The following is a 17,733-nucleotide window of genomic DNA, read 5'->3' as shown; positions in this document are numbered from 1 at the left end:
AAGGATCTTTTTGCGTGGACCAAATGTCTGATGAACCAAATGTTTTATAGACGTTTTCGGCAGAACCAAATGTCTGCCTATCCTCAAAATATCTAGCTTAGTACTAAGTTATTTACTATGCTTAACGTTATTTCTTCCACCCCAAGTGCCCCTGTTGGTGCCTCTTTTTTTCTTCCTGGGGGAGAAAATCAGCTCCTATTACCATCCTTCAAGTGATGGGAGAAATTGTTCTACCATTAGAGTTACTGGTCAAGGGAGTCTAGTCACTGGCCTTGAGAGAGGGAACTATCTCTACAGAGCAGATGGTTGTTCTGAGAGAAAGAGGCCAGCGAAGACATAATTCAACAAATCAGGGGCTTGAGATGAGGGGAGATTATAGAAGCTGATGATGCCACATGATTGGGGAAAGGGAGTAACACAGAAGTTTTTATTAATTTAAGCCAGAAAGAGAAGCCAGGGAGCTCAGGGGTTGGGGATTTGCCTGTTTGATTGGTCTCCTGATAGAGTGACTTTGGTCTAAAACATGTTCCTTCTAGAAATCCCTCTCACATGCCTCCTCCCCAATATTTTCTTCTCACATGTGCTTGAGATGGCCTGGCTGTCTTCTTAAAGCCCCTGCTCACACCCTGATATGGGAAGCCTGGCACAAATCCCAGTCATTTTCAGGGCTCTTCTCATATTTGCCAAAATAAGTCTGCAGTCTAAGTCAGTGTCTTTCTGTTTCTCATGCCCAGTCTAATTATTAGGGCATCTGTTGTTTTTTGGATGGTATCTCTTTATTTTCTAACTTTCAGTAACATGAGCTAGCCCATATACTCTCACCTCCCTTACCAGACTTCACTCTCCACATGTGCTGTAAACAACTAGATTTGTGTCTCTGGTATTTACCATTCTTTGTCCACATGTATCAAAAACCTCCTACAGACTTCTCACCTCTGGCCTGCCTGGGACAAAATACAAGCCCAATCCTCACCTTGATCCAAGAACCACTCCACCTGCAGATGTCTAATTCACTCACCAGCCCTACAGTGAGTCTTCAGGAACAAACATGAGATTGATGATGAAAGTCAGTTGTTGCAGGCCGGAAGTTGGGCTATTTATCCTCTGTCATGAGAGCCCTTGGGGGAAGCACTTACACCTGGGCTCCAGGGACAGTGCTCTTTCTACCAGCCTCCTCCTCTTCCCAAATGGGCTGGGTCTCTAAGACCACTTCCCACCCCCCTCACTTCTTCCTGCTCCTTTTCTCTTTTGCTTCTCTCCCGATGATCTCATATAAAAACCATCTACCACCTAAGCTAGCCTTGCTACAGGTGTATTTTAATGCAATGGGAACATAAGTGCTTACAGTTAAGATGGACTTACGTTTTCTAAAGTTTTATTCTTCATGAGAAGGATTATGTTGAAGTTATATGCATCACCGGGGCTCACATGAATTTCAAATTCCAGAGTCATGAATCATGACGTTTAGCTCTCTTATCTAAGGGTATATAAATGTACATGCTTAACAGTTAGTAGAAGACGAGTGAACCTGGATTCTCTTAGCCACATTTCTATTTCATTTGCCTGACTCCTTTGGTTGCATTCAAAATTTTTCACTTAATCTTAATTTTCAGTTTGATTTGGATGGGCCTAGGCAATACTTTCCTTGTTTTTATCCTCCTGAAAGTCCACTGAGATTTTTGAATCAGTAAATTTATTGTTTTTACCTCATTTGGATATATACAGCAGTATTTCTTAGAAAACATTTTTCTGTCCCCTTCTCTCATTTCATTTTGAAACCCCAACAACATATATGTTAGACATTTTGTTGTCATTGCACCAGTACCTAAGAGGCTTTTATTTTGTTCCATTCTTTTTCTCTCTTCTCCAGTGAGATAATTCTATTGATAGATATCACGGTCAATCTCTAGAAGTAGGATCACTTTGGTCAAAAGTTAAATTCATTTGTAGTTTTGTTATCTATTGAAAGACTCCCTTCATAGAGTCTATACCATTTTTCATTCCTGCCAGCAATGTATGGAAGTCCTTTTTCCTCACAAACTTGCCAGCACAGTATTTGTCAAGCTTTTGAATATTTGGCAATCTGACAGTCTGTCAAGTGTGGTTGACCATCTGCAAAAACGGTTGCCAGTAATTCTTCCCTCCCTATATTCACGAGGGAGTTCCGCCATCAAGAGTACAACCTATTACCCATCCCCCTGCATCTATGTGGCCTCATGACTTGCTTTGACCAATAGAATGATGTTGAAGTATTATATCCTCTGCCCGGTGGATCTAGAGTGGAGTGAAAGCAGGAACAACAGTCAGAAAGTGATGATACAATCAAGAGGCTACATCAGGTAGATTGGGCATGAGAAATGAGGACTAGGAAACAAAATAATTACAACTAAAGCCATTGACATATTTATAACGTTTGGTCACTGCCTCTCATTTTGGGCATTTTTTTAAATTTGTTATTTTAAAAAAAAAGAAAGAAACACAATTACAGAAAACAAAACAAAACAAATAAATGACAATGAGTTACTATAAGACCAACATCACTCAGGTCAAGAAATAAAAATTTGTCAGACACACCTGTAGTGATGTCACAGTCACAGTGCTCTTTTTTGGCATAACTAACTTTTGTGGTTACATTTCTACTCAAGTCTTTCAGCAATTTGCCACCACCAGATGCTGTTTTTTTTATCATCACCAATCTTGTGAACATTCCATTTGCCTCTTAACTGAAACCACGGCTGTCTACTCAAGATACCACTATGTGTCCAATACAGCATATCTCAATCTAAATCTAAATTTCCCACTCATAGTACATGGGTGAGCTAGTAATTGAACAGATAACTCCTAGATGTTAGAAATAATATTCAGCCTGTTATCTACTTTAGGTTTTTACTGAAGTTGGCTTTAGTAAAAGAGATATAATCTAAAAGTAAGATGTTTTTAAATTCAAAATGCAATATAATCCTTTCTCATTAAAGAAAAAAGTTCCTAATTAATATACCAACCAAATGAGCAAAAGGAAATTGTTTTAAACTGATGGACTGGACAATGTTATTTTCTTGCTAAATATCCTAAAAGAAATCATTTGTCCAGCACTCCATTATAAACTTTGGTTTGCTCATCTGCAAAAAGGAGTCCCTGGCGGTAACTTCCTTGCAAAGCAATGTGATCACTGAATTATTTCCTCCGTGCAAAGTGCTAGAACAATGTTCCCCACGTTTGGAGTATTTTCACGACTATTAGAAGTCCTTGTCCTTAAAATGCTTTTCTTGTTCGTAACTCATCCTCAGTGGCACACTTAAAAATCATACAAATAGCATCTACTGGAAAAGGATTTAAAGATACTTATCCCCGAAAATATGGACTAGTCAAAAACTCCACCCACAAGTTCTTACTGATTGAAGAGCCAAAACCAGTCATGATCTTCAGTAGAAGCAGACTGTGTGAAGAAAGCTCCATCCTCTTTCCTCTTTTCTCCTCCACTTTAGCCAGACTGTCTTCCATGTCATCTGCATGCTGGAGGCACTGGCAGAGCTCACAGATGAGCAGAGCTCCAAGGGTGGCGTCCTCCAGGGTGTCTTGGATGTCCACGTTGATCGCGTGCACAGGCTGGAAGGTCTCCTGCTCTCTGGCACATAGATCTTCCACCACTCTGTCATGGATGCTCTCCCCACAGGTAAAGATGACATCAAAGGCCTCACAGCACTCTTGAAATCTTTCTGGCCGGGGCTTGATTCTCTCATTTCTTCCCGGGATGTGTAAGATTCCGTTCCTGGTATAGCGTTGTCTGTCTTTCCTGAGAAGGTCATTGTACATCTGTTTATATGTGGTTGAGAAATTGTAAACCACGGGAAGATTGGGTGCCTCTCCTGGGAGCCTCACCCAAAATCCAGCTCCAAAAGACCAGACACTGAAGGCTTTTTTCCTGAGGATGCTGTGGGCTTCCATGCTCCTGTTCATGTTACTCTTACATATCATAGCCACCTTGAGTGGGGACGAGGGCATGATGGCCACTGGGGACTTCAGATACATGTGGGCTTTACTGGCTTCTGGAACTCTGAAGGCAGGGGGATGACCACCTGGCTAGAGCTCTTCCAAGTAGCAGAGTGCAAAAGAACAGAATCACCTCCTCAGAGTGGGAGGAGACTTCCAGGACGTCTTGATTGATTGGATTATGATCAGGTGAAATGTAATCTGATCAGGTGAGCGGTGGGGGTGATTGAATCAACGGAATCACTAAATCTCAGTAAATGTGGCCAACAAACAGGAGTGTTTGGAGATCTGGAGTTGGCCCTGTTGATTCACATGGTGACTGAGGGCTGAGACTGATAACGACCAAGATAACTATGTTAACTGTAGGCATGAAACTTGCTCTGCAATGAACTGTTAACGAATTTGGGTGGAAAATCTGATCAAAAATTTTAAACTTACATCCAATTTAAGTATACATATGATTACAAGTGTTGTACTTTAACATACGTTTAGATTTTCTTGTGCAATTGTGTAAATTATAGAGAGATAGCACATAGTTTTGCCCAAAAATTCATAAAATTGTCCACCAATACAAACAAATCACATTCAGGACAGCATCTTTGCTGAGAGAATATGAGGAGTTACAACAACACGGCATTTTCTGCATTTGATATTCTTAAAATCATGATTCTTAAGGGAATCCAGAAATCGATGCAAGCTTCTGCCTACTTTTTGTGCCTTCAAGTGCAGCTTTGAGTATTTCCATACTGAAATACAATATGTTTAAACTGATTCTAATTTTCTTATGTATCATAATTAAGTGAATGTTATGGACTTTAAAATTATGAAGAGAATATCAAACAAAAAGGATTGATAAACATATGATTTTATAATTATCAGGGACGAATCTATCTATGAGGCAACAGAGTGTATTTTTCATGCTTCTCTTATAAGAGGTGACTGTTAATTGCAAATTTTCCTAAATCATTATACACTCTAAGGCAGGGCTTCCCAAAGTGTGATCCCCAGAGAAGTAGCATCAGCATCAACTGGGAACTTGACAAACATGCAAACTTGGACCCCAGCTCTGCTGAGTAGACACTCTGGGAATGGAGCCCAGAGATCTGTGTTTTAAAAAGCCCTCCAGATGACTCCAATGCACACCAAAGTTTGAGAAAACTACCAAAAGGCAGAGGTCTCTGAAAATGTAAAGTTCCTCTTTAAACTTGACTGTACATTAGCAGTTCCTGGGGAATTGTTAAAAATCATTAGATTCAGGGGGAAAAAATGTGACAGAGGCTGGCCTGGTTGCCTAGTGGTTAAGTACATGCACTCCTCTTCAGTGGCCCGGGGTTCACAGGTTTGGATCCCAGGTGCAGACCTACATACCACTCATCAAGCCATGCTGTGGTGGCATCCCACGTACCAAATAGAGGAAGATTGGCAACAGACGTTAGCTAGGGGCCAATCTTCCTCACCCAAAAATAAATAAATAAATGTATGTTACAGTTGAATCCAGGTCTCTGGTGGTGGGAACTAGATAGGAATAGATCCTCAAACTACCTGGGTGTTTCTAATGTGCAACCAAATTTGAGAATCTTTGCCCTAAAGCAGTGCTGCTCAAAACACCTGCATTCAGATAACCTGAGGAGCTTCTTAGCATACAAATTCTGATTCATTAATCCAGACTGGGATCCAAGATTGACCATTTCCAACAAGCTCCCAGATAATGTTATCAAACCAGGTTCATTTTTGCCCACCACCCGGAAAGCCAAACACCAGGACGACAAGATTGCAGCAGGGAGAGGATTTACTCACAAAGCAGCCACGTGAGGAAGCAAGAGCGTGAACCTCAAATTCGCTTCCCTGAAAACAGGGACTCAGGGATATTCATGGGATGGGGGAAAGGTGGTCTGAAATGCGGAGAGAGGTGATGGAAGGTGAGGAGAGGTGAGGGAATTGATGGTCTGCGCAAGCGTAGTCAGACTCCATGCCTCTTCATAGGACCCATGTTCACAAAACGGCGGTTTAGCATGATGTGAGGGTGGAGTTTTTAGCCTCTTGACGTCAAAAGGTCACCTATCGGACATGTACACGGGCCTTGTTGATGAGCTGGTGGTCTCAACCGGCCTGGAGTGGACAAGGAGTTCTTACTCCTGAAAAACAGCTCACACGCCCATTACCATGGTGACCCAGGTTCCAGGAAGATGTTATCTATAGGAGCCTAGTGGGAGTCAGATAGCATCTTGCCTAAACAGCACAGTTAACAATGGGTGGGTTAAACAGCTAAAAGATATAATCAGTAATTGCAAAAAAAACTTTAGTACCTAGATACTTAATCATCAATGGCTGTTTGCTGGTTTCAATGATGCCAAAGCAGCTAGGCTGAGAACCACACTTGGAGCAGTAAAGCCTTGAAGCTGTATAAAAAATAGCTGACACCAGGACAATTCAGGTCCAAGGTTAAGTGTGCTTGAGAAGTAGATTATCTTACAGGAAATATCTTCCATCCCTCACTTTGCAAGCCTGAGATTCCCTCAAGTCTCTCTGCTCCCGCTCTGCCCCATTACAGCCTAGGTCTCAGAGCAGATGGAGGTGTCCTTGGAAAACACAAATCTGATCAGGAGCGGCCCTTGCTGAAAGACTGCAATGGCTTCCCTTGTTTAAAGAAAAATGAGACAGGTCCTAACCTGGCCTGTCAGAAAGACGCTCTGGGATCTTTTGGTCCTCTTTAGCTCTTTTAAGTTTCCATTCTCCATCTAGCCTCAATGTCTTTGCACAGGCTGTGTGCTCTCCCTTCAAAGTTCTCCGCCTCAACTCCATCCACAAACACATTGTAAATGGTCTACTCAGCCATCAGATGGCAGCCTAAGGTTGCTTCCCTCAAGGAAGACTATGCTCACCCCCAGGCTCCAACAGCTTTTCCTTTGAAATCCCAAAGCGTTCATGAAAGCCCATTCAGTTGTGTGATAATTTAATTATCTTTCTTTCTCACCTGATTGAAAGATCCTGAGGTATTTTTGCTTACCGTGTAACCTACTACCTGGTATAGTGTCCAGCCCACAGTAGTCGTCCAATAAATATTTGTGGAACTAATTAATTAAAGACAAGGACTTTAAGAGTTTTTAAAAATCCTAACTAGTTGAAGTAACACATATGTTCTTTTTAATAAATATCTGGAATAAATTGTGTAATAAAACTCCTGTACTTGAGTATCCCTATTGTTAAAAGAAAGGAAGAACAGGACCAAAATGGTCCCCATGACAGCAAGCTGATGAATAAATGGCAAGAAATAGGATATATTGGAAGCCATGTGGTTTAAAACTAATTTGGCCTGACTTTGTTTTTCCAAAAGGGCCTAATGTGGCCTGTTGAGCATGCATTGTACATCTGCTTTAAACATTTACAGTGTTCCAAAGACAAGAATGCTGCCCTTAAAGATAAGGATGTAGTTTTCCCCCATATCGGCATTTCCTTAAGGATAAGCATCTCTTCCTAGAAACTAAGGATTAATTACCAACCTTCTGTGCTCACCTTGTGACTACTGACCTGCTGGCCACTGGCCTACTGTGTTCACTGAGCTGCTGTGCCAGCAAAGCAATCTTGTGACTATTGTAAAAGGGACATTCCTATTGTTACCAAACATAGTCACAGGTTCGTTTACCCATCCCACAGGAGGGCCAAAAAGAAAAAAAAAACTGAAACATCAGCCTTGCAGCAAGAAAAGAGGTTTACTATCAAAAGGCAGCCAGACAAGGATGTGGGAGTTAAAAGTCAGATCCACCTCACTGAAGGGAAGAAGGTAGGGGGTTTTACCTGGGGCTGTAGGTAGGGGAGGGAGAGCATGTGCCGGCATTTTAGGTAGAGGAGCGGGGGCATGTGGCCTTGCTGGTTGGCGTCTTCCCACCAGCCTGCATTTGGCCTTGAAGACTGAATTTCTTTTTCCTTGACTGGAACTTTTCTGGTTCGTTTTCGTCTTCAGTCTGCATTTGGCCTTGTGAGACTGAATCTTAACGTCTGGACCTTGGCTTCCTGGAAAAGACAGCTCCCTCCTATACTAAAGAGGGACAGAAAGACCTGGTTAGTTTTGAACAACAGTTGCTTATGTTGAATATGCACAGCTGCAGTTAGCAAAGCTTATCCTAAAGTTTCTGCTCTAGGGGAGATTTCTAACTCCTTAGTTCTCAGTTTCACTAGCATATGTGATGTATGCTCTTTGTTCCAATATGCTATGTAGCCACCCTGTACACCCCACTTTGGAGCCCTTCCTTCCTTCGTGAAGGTACTCTCCCAGGATATAGCGTCCTTAGGGTTACCTCATGATAAATTCACCCCAATTTTGATTTGTAGATTATCGATTTCTTTGCATCAACAAAACCAAGACAATTACAATTTCAGTCTCTCAGGAAGGTGATCTTTAAACAATCTGAAATTTCCCGAGCTGCAGTAGTGAAGTAATCTACATGATAAAACCCCTGCCCTTTCTTTCCCCAAAAAATAAGACAACATGCCTGAAATAATCCTTTCTTTTCTTTTGTTAATAACCCCCTTGCCCCAGGCCCCTCTTTATAAAAACCTTCCGTTTTGGACGGCCCCTTCGAGCACGCTGCTGCTTCCTAGATGGGCTGCTGCCTGAGTCGTGAATCGCCTGATAAAACCAATTAGATCTTCAAATTTACTCAGTTGAATTTTGGTTTTTTACAGTATCTACAATGGCAAATGTGGCAGCAGGAATTGATCAAATGACTTCCATTAATAATTTGACACATAGATGACGCTGCCAGTTTCCAAAATTTGAGTCTAATTCATTTAAGTCTGAGTTCATATACCAAAATCCTAATGGCGAAAATCAGCATAATTTACCTTCTAAATCCAAAATCGGATCATGACTTTCTACTTAACACTCTCAAACAGCCACCTGTGAGCTTCAGGTTAAAGTCTAAATTTCTAGTGTGGAATCTGGAGGGAAGGATAAATTCTCCTCTACTCTGTTAGGGTCTCTGGCTGGAACCAAAAATTAAACTGACATGAAAACAGATTAAGCAGACAAAAAAGCAAGATATATTAAATTTTTACATATACATGGTATATTAAATATATATTTATATATAAATATAATATGTATATTTACGTATATATAATATATTAAAATTTTACATGTACAGTTAAAATTTTACATACACATTAAGAAGAGAATGAAGACGTGAACAAGTGACAAGAGGAAAAAGGTTTTATACCTTTTAGACAAAGAAATGATAAATTTGTGAAGAAATGATAAGACAAAAGCGTTTGGGCTAAGGACAGTCAATTGTAGGGAAGTGACTAGGAGATATACGGGGGGAGGGAGGCGGGAACTCGTGGAAGATAAGGGTTATTTTAGTAAGTTTGTTTGTACAGATCCATCGGACTTGATTCCCAGTCCCTGGGGATAAGGATGTTCTTCTCTTTCCAGCACAGGGAGCACACCTTTTCAAAGGAAATCATGTGGCCAGTTTTTAAGTAGAAAAGGGTAGGTCAGAGAGCCCTTCTTGCATGGGCTGTTTTTCAAGCACCTTCAGCTCAAAACAATCAATATTCCAAAGTGGCATATTTTGGGATGGCATGTCCTGAAGTCCTTCATATCTAAGGCCTTTCCTCATTCTCCCCCTGCCTATCTCATAAAGACCATCTCTTGCCACTCCTCTTCCACACACTGCTTTCCTCACTTTGCCCTTCTCAGATTGGCCACTTCCTCTCCCAAGCCCTCGACCTGGCTCACTCTTCCTGCTTGTCAATATTCAGTGCCGGAATCAGCTCCTGTAGGAGGAGTTCTCTCACTCCCAGCTGGGTGAAGTGCCTGTCCTTCATTGTTCTACATAATTTATCACAATGCATTTTAATTGCTTAATTTTTGTCTACTCTAGTTTATGGCCTCTCTAAGAGAAGGGACTATGATATTTATGTCTGTCTCCCCAGGCCTTAGCTTAGTCCTGGTAATTTATAACAGGTATACACTAATATTGGTTGAGTCACTCTTTTTGTTGACAAACTTTTAGTTTTGTTTGTTAGGGTGTGTTTATTGAAAAATATGTGCTTAATATGTTTTAATCCTGAAAGTGCTCCTATAAATGTCTTTAAACCCATTTACGCAAGTGACTCATTCAATACTCTGTGGCGGTGGTGGATGGCGTTCCTTCTAAGCAAGTTGGGGAGGGAGGGAGGTGGGATGACATTTACGTTTTGTGGCTCTATTAAGGCTGCTATATGGAGTCAAAGACCCAGAGTAGGTGAAGGGGGAATAAACAAGTGGGACAGCTTCTTAAAGCAAACTTTTACTCACTGTTACTCAGGATGGCAACCTCACTGTGGGCTCACATCCATTTCTATGCTTGTCCTGCATTTGTGTTTCATACAAAGGCCTTCAGGGAGTTATTTTGACTCCATCTCTATGGAACGTCTTTCCTGGGCACAATTATGTCAGTCATCTCGAAGGTAATGGTCTTGCCTTGGGTTCATGCAACAGTTCCTGGTCACACTCCCTGTGTCTAATGCAGACCCTATTCTAACTTCCACTGTAACATCCTGCTATAAAAGGAACTTGGAAAAATGCATGTCGTGGTTCCACCATTCAGGAGTTGGCTACAATATGGTAGCTGCCTCGAGCATCGTGAATTCCCCTTTCCCCTGCCAGAGTCAATGTCACACCAGAGGGATTATCCTTGGGCAAGAAGAGGAACGCCACTTCCACTATCCACAACCAGCGTTCTCCAAACCATCCCCCTTCTCTTTTCAGGGATTAACACTGACCCATCAGGCCCTCTCACAACTTGCTGATGTAAGTCACGGACAAGTCAGGTGACGGCACACGGCAATCTGCCATAACGAAGATCATTCCACTTCTTCTAAATGCACAAATGTGTATGTGTCTGTCCAGATTTATGAATATGTTCATATATATATCATTTTACACAAATGCATAAATATACATGACAAAGATATGGAAGAATACACACCAAATTATTAACCCATCTAATGGTTATATTTTAGGTGAATTCTCATTTTTTCCTCCTTTATTGAGATATAATTGACAAAAAGTATATATATTTAAGATGTACAATGTGATGTTTTGGTATATGAATACATTGTGAAATGATTATCACAATCAAGCTAATTAACATATTCATCACCTTTCATAGTTGCAATTTGTGTATCTGTGTGGTGAGAACACTTCAGATCAAATCTCTTAGCAAATTTCAAATTTATAATACAAATACAAATTTACAATACAGCATACTAATACAGTATGTAGCTACAATGCTATCCATTAGATCTCCAGAAGTTACTCATCCTGCATAACTGACACATTGTGTCCTTTGTGTGTGATTGTCCATGGATGTCACAAGGTGTCTCAGAGAATGAGAAACTCAGTGAGGAATAGTTGAACAAATTCCAGGACCAGAGCACTGTTCTCATTCCATCTATTACTAAAGATCAGGCTAGTGAAATGAAGGCTACATGATCGAAATTCATATGTCCAACCACAGGCTCTGTGCAGGAGATGACTTGCTCAATCAAACGTGGCACTGCTCTCTCTGTTGCTTTGACAATAGAAGATGTAAGTCCTGCAGCATTCCTGGTGAACTTACTCCAGAAACAGAATTCATTGAGCTATTTCCTAACGTTTCAGCTTATTACTAATGTTTCCACCCACCACTCCCATCGACTACATCATGGATAGTCAGAGATGCTGAAAACTCTGTTCCTCTTCCAAAGTTATTTCTGCTTTGGAAACAACATGTGAGCCACCTGCTCTCGGATTTGCTTGGTCTTGATACCATAAATGATGGGATTCAGCATAGGTGGAGCCACAATGCAAACATTAGCCAGCAAGATGTGGATATGAGGTGGAATGTGGCGTCCAAACCGCTGAGTAAGGGTTGTGAAGATCCCAGGCCCATAAAAGAGGATGATGACACAGACATGGGAGCCACACGTGTTGAGAGCTTTGTGGCGAGCATCTTGGGAAGGCATGCGGAAGACAGCATGGAGAATCAGCACATAGGAAACAAAAATTAACAGGACATCTAAGACCACTGTTGACACTATGACAAAAAGTCCATACCAGATGTTCACCTGAATGTCATTACAAGCATATTTGGCCAAGCCAATGTGTTCACAAAAGGTATGTGGAATGACATTATTTTGGCAGAAAGTTAATCTTTTCAAAAGAAATATTATGGGGAAAATTGTACAGTAACTTCTCAGAAAGATTGCAACACCAATTTTCCCAATCAGCGCGTGTGTAAGAATAGTGCTGTATCTCAGGGGGTAGCATATGGCAATGTAGCGGTCAAACGCCATCACCAACAAGATTCCCGACTCAGACATGAAAATGCAGTGTGTGACAAAGAACTGAGTAATGCAGCGATCCAGGGAGATCTCCCCAGCATGGAACCAGAAGATGGCCAAGGCCTGAGGTACTGTGCACGTAGAGAGGATAACATCTGCTCCAGCCAGCATGCAGAGGAAGAGGTACATGGGTTCGTGGAGGCTGCTCTTTGTAAGTATAATGAAGATGAGCAGGCTGTTCCCAAGCAGGGCGACGACATAGGAAATGAAGAAGGGGATGGAAATCCACATGTGCTGGTCCTCAAGTCCAGGGATGCCCAGCAGGTGGAAGACTGTGTGGCTAACACCAGTGTGGTTTAAGGTAGTCATGCCTGGGGAGACCACCAGAGCCATCACCTCTTATTCATGGAGACACAGGAAAACACACATTTTTTGTAATATTCTTTGTGAAGAAACCAGGATATTTTGGCAAATTCCACTCTCTCCATCTTCTTTGAACATGTAAATAATAAGACGTACAAAGATGAATAGGATATGTTTTCTGCCCCAAGGAGTGACACTCTGATTAAAAGATATACATTTCCAACTAATCAAAGTAAAAGATATTGTTGTATGTTCTTCTCCTACAAACAGTTGGTCCTGAATATAGAGAGGAAACCCTGTGTGTGTCTGGGAAGGCAGCAACAGATGGTACTTGACTTGAGTTGAGTAGTTTATCATATGATGAAGAATGAAAATGGGGAATCACCATGAGAAATGTTTGCATTCTCGAAATTTCCTCAGCCCAGGGTGGCTGAGGCATAGGAAATACAGGAGAAGGTAGGGGAGGGGTTGCACAGACAGATTTTTCCTGATTGTGAAGGGCCTGGATCACAACCTCACACTTAGACTCCATCCTTTTCACAGGGGGCGGCCATCAGATGTCTTGAAGCCAGTAGTTTAGAATAATTACTCTTCTCTAGAAAGACCGCCTGTGGAGGTTTGTTGGAACAGTAGTTGAATGAAGAGACAGGATTCTAAATGGCCAGTGGTGTTCCAGGGATAGAAGGGATCTGAACATCATCCAGTCCAGTCACAGAGGAACTAATCTAATATTTATCACACATCGGCTTCATGCCGGACACTGTAGTGAGCACTTTGCATGTGGCCCTTGATATGTTTCTGCATTTATATGTTGACTATCCACTCCAGGAACTGAATATGTTTCACATTTCACACTAAAGGAAATTGAGACTCAATGAATGTGAATCATTTGCCAAATATCACAAACCAATAACTGACAGAAACGATATTTAAAATTTCTGAATTTATCACTTACAGTTTGCACACTTGTGAAGAAGGTCAAGAGACCTTAAGAGGTAACATTGACAAAGTGTGTGTGCCTGAAGTGGGGCACTCCTTGTGCTGACACCTTACAGAGCTAAGTTTACAAATGACTGAAATTGGAAAAAGAAATGTATTATTGCCAGGAGCATGGGGAGGGCTGCCTGACATTTGGAGGACATTTTGCATGTAGAAATTTAACATTTATTTCTTAGTTGTACTCTGGTTCATTAATTAACTCAGTCATGCAGCAAGTGTATTTTGAGCAATAACTATTTTACAGGCACTATATCACAAACTGGGGATATAGAAAAAAAATGGGAACTTTTAGGACCCTATAGACTTGTGGATTAAAGAGAAGGAAATTTGTAAGCAGATAGGTTTGAAGAATTGGAGACAAATATTAATTCCCTCTAGTGAAGGGGTAGTTAAAAATATTTAGCTCATTGGCTAAGTTATATCTTATACTCATTAACATTATATTTTCCACTCCAGTTATCCTCTTGATGCCCCTAGTTTTCCTTCCTGGGAAGGAAAATCTACTTCTCTGACCATGCTCCAAGTGCTGGGAGATAGTGTTCTTTCATCAGAGGCGCCCATCAAAGGAGCCCAATCAGCTGGCCTTCGGTTTGGAATCGTCTCCTATTGAGCATATTGCTGCTCTGTGAGAAGGCTCTCTCCAGTGAGGGTGGCCTTCCTCTTGGAAAAAGTGGAAAAACAGAAGACAAAAGGGAGAGCACCAGAGGGAAATGAGGGTAGTTGTGTGCCCCACCGACCTGATAGAAAATGAAAGTAGATAAAAGCAAGAAAGAAGAGGCCAGGGAAGACGCAAGTCAACAAAGGCAGGGCTGGAGAGGAAGGCATTACAGAAGGTCATGAAAACCATGTGTTTAGGCAAGGGAACAGCAGGGAAAATTTTTAAATCGGAGCCACAGAAAGAGGCCAGGAAGCTAGGGATACAGAATTTGCCTGTGGAATTGGTGTCCTGATAGAGTGACTTTGGTCTGACACCAGTTCATCCTAAATGCCCCACTCAGTGCCTCCTCTCCATGGTTCTCTCCTCACATCTGCCCAGGTCGCCCTGGTGGCTCCCCAAATCCTCTTCCCACCTCGTGCTTGGGGTGACCCAGCAAAGATGCCTGTCATTTCCAGGATCTTTCTCATATTTTGCCAGGACTGGTCTACAGTAAGTCCATCTGTTTTCTGTTTCTCACATCTAGTCTAATTATTACAGCAGCTGTTGTTTTTGGATGGTATCTCCTTATTTACTAATTTTCAGTAACTTCAGCAAATCCATATATTCTCAACCTCCTTTCCCAGACCTCACCCTCCTCCTCTGCTCTAACCAACCAGATTCGTGCCTCTGGTCTTTACCGCTCTTTGTCCACATGTACCAATAGCTTCCAAGAGTCCTGTCCCCTCTGGCCTATCTGGGACCTGACACCAGCCCAGTCCTCACCTTGATCCTGGAACCGCCCCACCTGCAGATGTCTAATTCACTCACCAGCCTTTCCTGAGTCTTCAGGAAGCAATGTGAGTTTGGAGATGAAATTCAGCTTGCAGCTGCAGGCCAGGCAGTTGGGCGGTTTATTCTCTTTCATGAGAGCCCTTGAGGGAAACACTTATATCCAAGCCCCAGGGACACAGCTGTCTCCACCAGCCTCGCCCTTTTCCCAGATGGCCTGAATCCCAGAACCCTAAGTCCTTTTCCCCACCTCCCTGGCCTTCTCCTGACTCCTGCTCCTCCCCACATGCTCTGATCTCCATCCCACACCGAGTGTTCACATTTATGATGTTTCACTACAAAAACCCTCTGCCAGCTAATCCGGCCTTGCCACAGGCCTGTTTGAATACCTACGCTGGCATTAAATCACTGAGTATTAAAGTTATTTTCAATCTGCAATATCAGTGCATGGAATTAATATGCAAAGATGATTTTTAAATTTTTGTTCTTTATGTAAAGGATGGTGTTGCAGTTATAGTCCTCCCTGGAGTGTCATAAGATTCATATTTTGGGGTCATAAGGAATGAGTTTTAACTCCTTCATAAAGGTACATAAATGACCATGCACAATTTGTAGAACACATGATTCTTGATATTTGTGGCACATTTTCACCTCATTTGCCAGCCTAGTGGATCATTCAGTTTCGTGCTTAGCCACCAAAAATCCGTATTTATGGTTGCTGGAAAAAAATTCTCCTGCTGTCTTTATATTCTCTTATAAGTAATTTTTTTTTATTAATGTTACGATAGATTACAACCTTGTGAGATTTCAGTTGTACATTTTTGTTAGTCATGTTGTGGGTACACCACTTCCCCCCTATGCCCTCCCCCCACCCCCCCTTTTCCCTGGTAACCACCGATCAGATCTCCTTATCAATATACTAACTTCCACCTATGAGTGGAGTCATATAGAGTTCGTCTTTCTCTGACTGGCTTATTTCGCTTAACATAATACCCTCGAGGTCCATCCACGTTGCTGTGAATGGGCCAATTTTGTCTTTTTTTATGGCTGAGTAGTATTCCATTGTGTATATATACCACATCTTCTTTATCCAATCATCAGTTTCTGGGCATGTAGGCTGGTTCCACGTCTTGGCTATTGTAAATAATGCTGCGATGAACATAGGGGTGCAACAGACTCTTGAGAGTTCTGATATCAGGTTCTTAGGATAGATACCCAGTAATGGGATGGCTGGGTCATAGGGTATTTCTATTTTTAACTTTTTGAGAAATCTCAATACTGTTTTCCATAGTGGCTGCACCAGTTTGCATTCCCACCAACAGTGTATGAGGGTTCCTTTTTCTCCACATCCTCTCCAACATTTGTCACTCTTGGTTTTGGATGTTTTTGCCAATCTAACGGGTGTAAGGTGATATCTTAGTGTAGTTTTGATTTGCATTTCCCTGATGATTTGCAATGATGAACATCTTTTCATGTGTCTATTGGCCATATTCATATCTTCTTTTGAGAAACGTCTGTTCATGTCCTCTGCCCATTTTTTGATCGGGTTGTTTGTTTTTTTGTTGCTAATCAGTGTGAGTTCTTTGTATATTATGGAGATTAACCCTTTGTCAGATAAGTGGCTTGTAAATATTTTTTCCCAATTAGTGAGCTGTTTTTTTGTTTCAACCCTGTTTTCCCTTGCCTTGAAGAAGCTCTTTAGTCTGATGAAGTCCCATTTGTTTATTCTTTCTATTGTTTCCCTCAACTGAGGAGTTATAGTGTCCGAAAAGATACTTTTGAAACTGATGTCAAAGAGTGTACTGCCTATATTCTCTTCCAAAAGACTTATTGTCTCAGGCCTAATCTTTAGGTCTTTGATCCATTTTGAGTTTATCTCTCATAAGTAATTTTATTTAGATTTTTCTCATCCTGAATGTATATTGCGAACTTTTTTCAACTTGGCAATAACTTTATATTCTAACTGATTATAAAAGTAATCTTGGGGCCAGCCCTGTGGCCAAGTGGTTAAGTCCATGTGCTCCACTTCGGTGGCCCAGGGTTTCGCTGGTTCACATCCTGGGGATGGACATGGCACCGCTCATCAGGCCATGCTGAGACGGCATCCCACACAGCACAACCAGAAGACCACAACTACAATATACAACTATGTGCTGGGGGACTTTGGGGAGAAGAAGAAAAAAAAAAGAAGATTGGCAACAGATGTTAGCTCAGGTGCCAATCTTTAAAAAAGTAATCTTGTACATTATTTTTTAAAATCAGATAGTAAAGACAGTTAAAAAGAAGAAAGTAATCTCACCGTCAGAAAAAAAATTTGTGTTTTGATATAAAAACACACAGGTGTATCATCCTAGCTAGTCCTCCATACATTATGCTTTTCTGAAAATCCTACTAGTTTTTCATTAATTAATTAAATTATATGAAATTAATGCATTTTACTTATTCATACGTCTTTGTCATAGAATTAGCCTATCCATCACTTCAGACTCGAGGCTTAGGGAGCCCGATGAGCGGCTGTCAGGACAGGAGCAGGTGCAGACTCCAGAAGGGATCAGATCCGTGGGGACCTATTGTGGTGACAGACTCAAGACAGAATCCTGGTTTTGTGCACTGTATTTCATTCACAATAGGTGGTATTTTTAAGTTTT

At 41.5% G+C, this 17,733-nt stretch overlaps 1 protein-coding gene and 1 pseudogene across 1 annotated transcript; both read right to left on the bottom strand.

Moving 5' to 3' along the window:
• Positions 1 to 3,422: 3,422 nt before the first annotated feature.
• Positions 3,423 to 4,002, bottom strand: LOC103553074 (RNA polymerase II subunit A C-terminal domain phosphatase SSU72 like protein 3-like; annotated as a pseudogene).
• Positions 4,003 to 11,667: 7,665 nt separating this feature from the next.
• LOC103553093 (olfactory receptor 52B4-like) lies at positions 11,668 to 12,666 on the bottom strand. Its single transcript, XM_008523523.2, has one exon. The coding sequence runs from the start codon at positions 12,664 to 12,666 to the stop codon at positions 11,722 to 11,724; it is 945 nt and encodes a 314-aa protein (XP_008521745.2). The 3' UTR covers positions 11,668 to 11,721.
• Between the last annotated feature and the right edge of the window lie 5,067 nt (positions 12,667 to 17,733).

Source organism: Equus przewalskii, chromosome 6, assembly GCF_037783145.1.
Source record: "Equus przewalskii isolate Varuska chromosome 6, EquPr2, whole genome shotgun sequence".
Lineage (NCBI taxonomy): Eukaryota > Metazoa > Chordata > Mammalia > Perissodactyla > Equidae > Equus > Equus przewalskii.
This window is presented reverse-complemented; position numbering and strand designations above follow the sequence as displayed.

Coding starts and splice junctions, on each gene's coding strand:
- LOC103553093 (XM_008523523.2), bottom strand. CDS start 12,666: ATGACTACCTTAAACCACACTGGTGTTAGCCACACAGTCTTCCACCTG.